The following is a 2,998-nucleotide window of genomic DNA, read 5'->3' on the forward strand; positions in this document are numbered from 1 at the left end:
TGCCCATATGAGCACGCTGTTTACACAAGACGAGACGGGAATGAGTCCTTAATTATAGGGGTGTATGTTGATGATCTTCTAGTTACTGGCACAAGCGTTGCAAATATTGAAAGATTTAAGAAACAAATGAGTGATGAGTTTGAAATGAGTAATTTGGGAAGGTTATCTTATTATTTGGGAATCGAAGTTGATCAAAAGAAGGACTACACAGAGCTAAAATAGACTGCGTACGCGAAGAAGCTGCTTGAAAAGGCCGGAATGACAGATTGTAATCCGTCAAAGTATCCAATGGAACCAAAGGTGCAGCTGGTTAAAGATGAGACGGGGAAGACAGTCAATTCCACGATGTTCAAAAGCCTGGTAGGGGGTCTGAGGTATCTGGTCCATACACGACCAGATATAGTGTATTCGGTAGGGATGATTAGCCAGTTTATGGAGCGTCCCACTACGATGCATTTGAACGCAGCAAAGCGTATTTTGCGGTATGTAAAAGGTACTCTAAACTATGGTTTAATTTACAGGAGAGGGACTGGAAACTATATATTGTCTGGCTATACTGATAGTGATCTTGGGGGAGATGTCGAGGATAGAAAAAGTACAGGGGGAATGGCATTTTATTTAAATGAAAGTTTGATTACTTGGGTATCACAAAAACAGAGGTGCGTGGCTTTATCATCCTGTGAAGCAGAATTCATTGGCTGCAACTGCAGCAGCATGTCAAGGTGTGTGGCTGCGAAATTTACTTACCCAGATAGGTGATATGAAGCACTGTCCAGTTACTATATATATAGATAACAAGTCTGCCATTGATTTGGCGAAAAATCCGGTCTTCCATGGACGAAGCAAACACATTGATATTCAGCTACCACTTTATACGCGAATGTGTTGCACGAGGAGAGATTTTGATCAAGCATGTGTGTTCTGAAAAGCAATGTGCGGATATATTGACTAAACCCATGTCTACGATGAAGTTCGAGAGAATGCGAGCATTGCTTGGAATCCAGAATCTGCAGAATCGAGTTCAAATTACGGGAGAGTGTGTTGGAAAATAATTTGAACTTGTATTTTGCCTGAATGTTCTTTACACCAGATAGCAGTAGTAGCCGTTAGGGAAGTAGTCAAAGAGTGGTTTCAGTGTTTTTAGGATCAGGAGAATAAGTGGAAGTAGTGGACTATATTTAGGAGTTTGTTGCTGGTCTTTAGGAGTTAGTTGTTTTGTTTATTTCCAAGTACTTTTAATATAAATGTACTGTGTTTGTTTAATAAATAAGAAGTGGAGTTCTGCATTTCCTCTGTTTTAAACGAGTGTGTTGTGTGTGAGTATTGCATCTGTAATAAGCTTGTTGCTGGTGGTTTTAATCTGGGACCAACAGCTATATCTTTCTCAAATATGTGAAGAATCTAGAACTTAAAGCAATAACCTGGTAAGGTGCGGTAGGTCACACGGTTTTCAGTGCCAGAGTCATCATCAGAGGCAGTTTGAGTCGATTTACATCTGGAAGACACATGCTGCTTGCTAGTTGCAGGAGGATTACTCTTGTTAGCAGATTGTATGGCTGGTGCTGACCCATTGTCCACTACCCTCATGGTAATAGAATTTTCTGTGCGAGCCGAGTCATTGGTCCTCTGAACTGGCAGCAGTAGTGATCTCTTCATACTCTTAGATTCCTCCTGGAGCTCTTGAGAATTTGAGTTCCCTATGTTGCTACACTTTTTCCTTTTCTTTTGGAAACCTTTATTGTTAAAAACAACAACAGATACTACCATTAAGCTAAGTCGAGCAGTCATTATCATTTATAAAAGAAAAAAGGAACAATTGAAAATTTTAAACTGTTTTTACTCATCCTTTTCCACTATAGCTTTTTTCGATTATCGGTCATTTACAGAAAATTTAATACTCACACTGTCAGCCTGTCATAAATGCTGTCTACACAAGGTCAATCTCTCGCCCTCTTGTTACCAAGGGAAGATGGATACCACTAGGCTAAAGAAGTACAAAGCTATACCCTCGGCAATGTAAGACATTACCTTAACATGGTTATTTTTATATAATCTCCTCAGGCTTCACTTCACCTTCATTAGATATGAAAATTAACCGTGCAAGTAATATTAAAAATGAGAAATGACATCATTAGAGGATGAAACTTAATAGATATCTCAGGAAAATTTCCCAAAAAGTATAAACTGGATAGAAAGGCCCTTAATGCCACATGTGACACATTATAATATTGTGTGTTTCACATCTTGCCAAAGCATATATCTGGTTCAGTGGTTCATTTGTAGTGCATTCAAGTGAAGATCACAGAGTCGACTCCACACATTACCAGTTGTGTGGAACCATTCAAAACATATGTACAGGTATCCATTACAATTTAGTAAAACCACTACTGCATGTGACGTCTTCCAACACGCCACTGTGTATCATATTTTGGAAACGCATACTTATGATGCGCATTAAAGTTTGTTTCTTAAAAAAAAGTGACTTCAGAGTTATAAATATAAGAAACGTTGCACGCCTTTGCGTTTTAAAGAAGACATGTCTAAGACTCGTTTTTCTGTGCCATAAAGGGCCATATTTTTCCTTTTATGATATTGGGTGCAGTATTTCTTAAAATTTGCCATAAAAGGCCAGACATAAACATTGATAAAAACATCAATAAAGAATGACACGTAAGCGATTAATATCAACCAATTGGAAGGATGAGATAAACATTTATGGTGTCAACAGTACCTAGTTTTAGCTATGGAAACATAACTAAAACAGTACTTTGTTTTTTATCACGTTTATGGAAACGCATACTCATTATGCGCTTTAAAGTTTGATTCTTAAAAACAAAGTGATTTTAGAGTTATATATCTAAGACATGTCGCGCAAGATATTACAGTTATATAACCCAATTGAGGACGCCTCCCAACACCTTAGGATTTTAATTATAGATGGTTACTTAACACCCTATAACAGTACTTATCACGTTATATTTAAATCAACAAGGATATA

General features: G+C 37.7%; 1 protein-coding gene across 1 annotated transcript; it reads left to right on the plus strand.

Moving 5' to 3' along the window:
- The first annotated feature begins 258 nt into the window (after window positions 1–258).
- Window positions 259–759, plus strand: LOC141705216 (secreted RxLR effector protein 161-like). Its single transcript, XM_074508261.1, has one exon. It carries the CDS (start codon window positions 259–261, stop codon window positions 757–759), a length of 501 nt encoding a protein of 166 aa, XP_074364362.1.
- The last annotated feature ends 2,239 nt before the right edge of the window (window positions 760–2,998 follow it).

Source organism: Apium graveolens, unplaced genomic scaffold (assembly GCF_009905375.1).
Source record: "Apium graveolens cultivar Ventura unplaced genomic scaffold, ASM990537v1 ctg8649, whole genome shotgun sequence".
Taxonomy (NCBI): domain Eukaryota; kingdom Viridiplantae; phylum Streptophyta; class Magnoliopsida; order Apiales; family Apiaceae; genus Apium; species Apium graveolens.

Bases quoted from the DNA above. Each gene is read 5' to 3' on its own strand.
- LOC141705216 (XM_074508261.1), top strand. From the start codon at position 259: ATGACAGATTGTAATCCGTCAAAGTATCCAATGGAACCAAAGGTGCAG.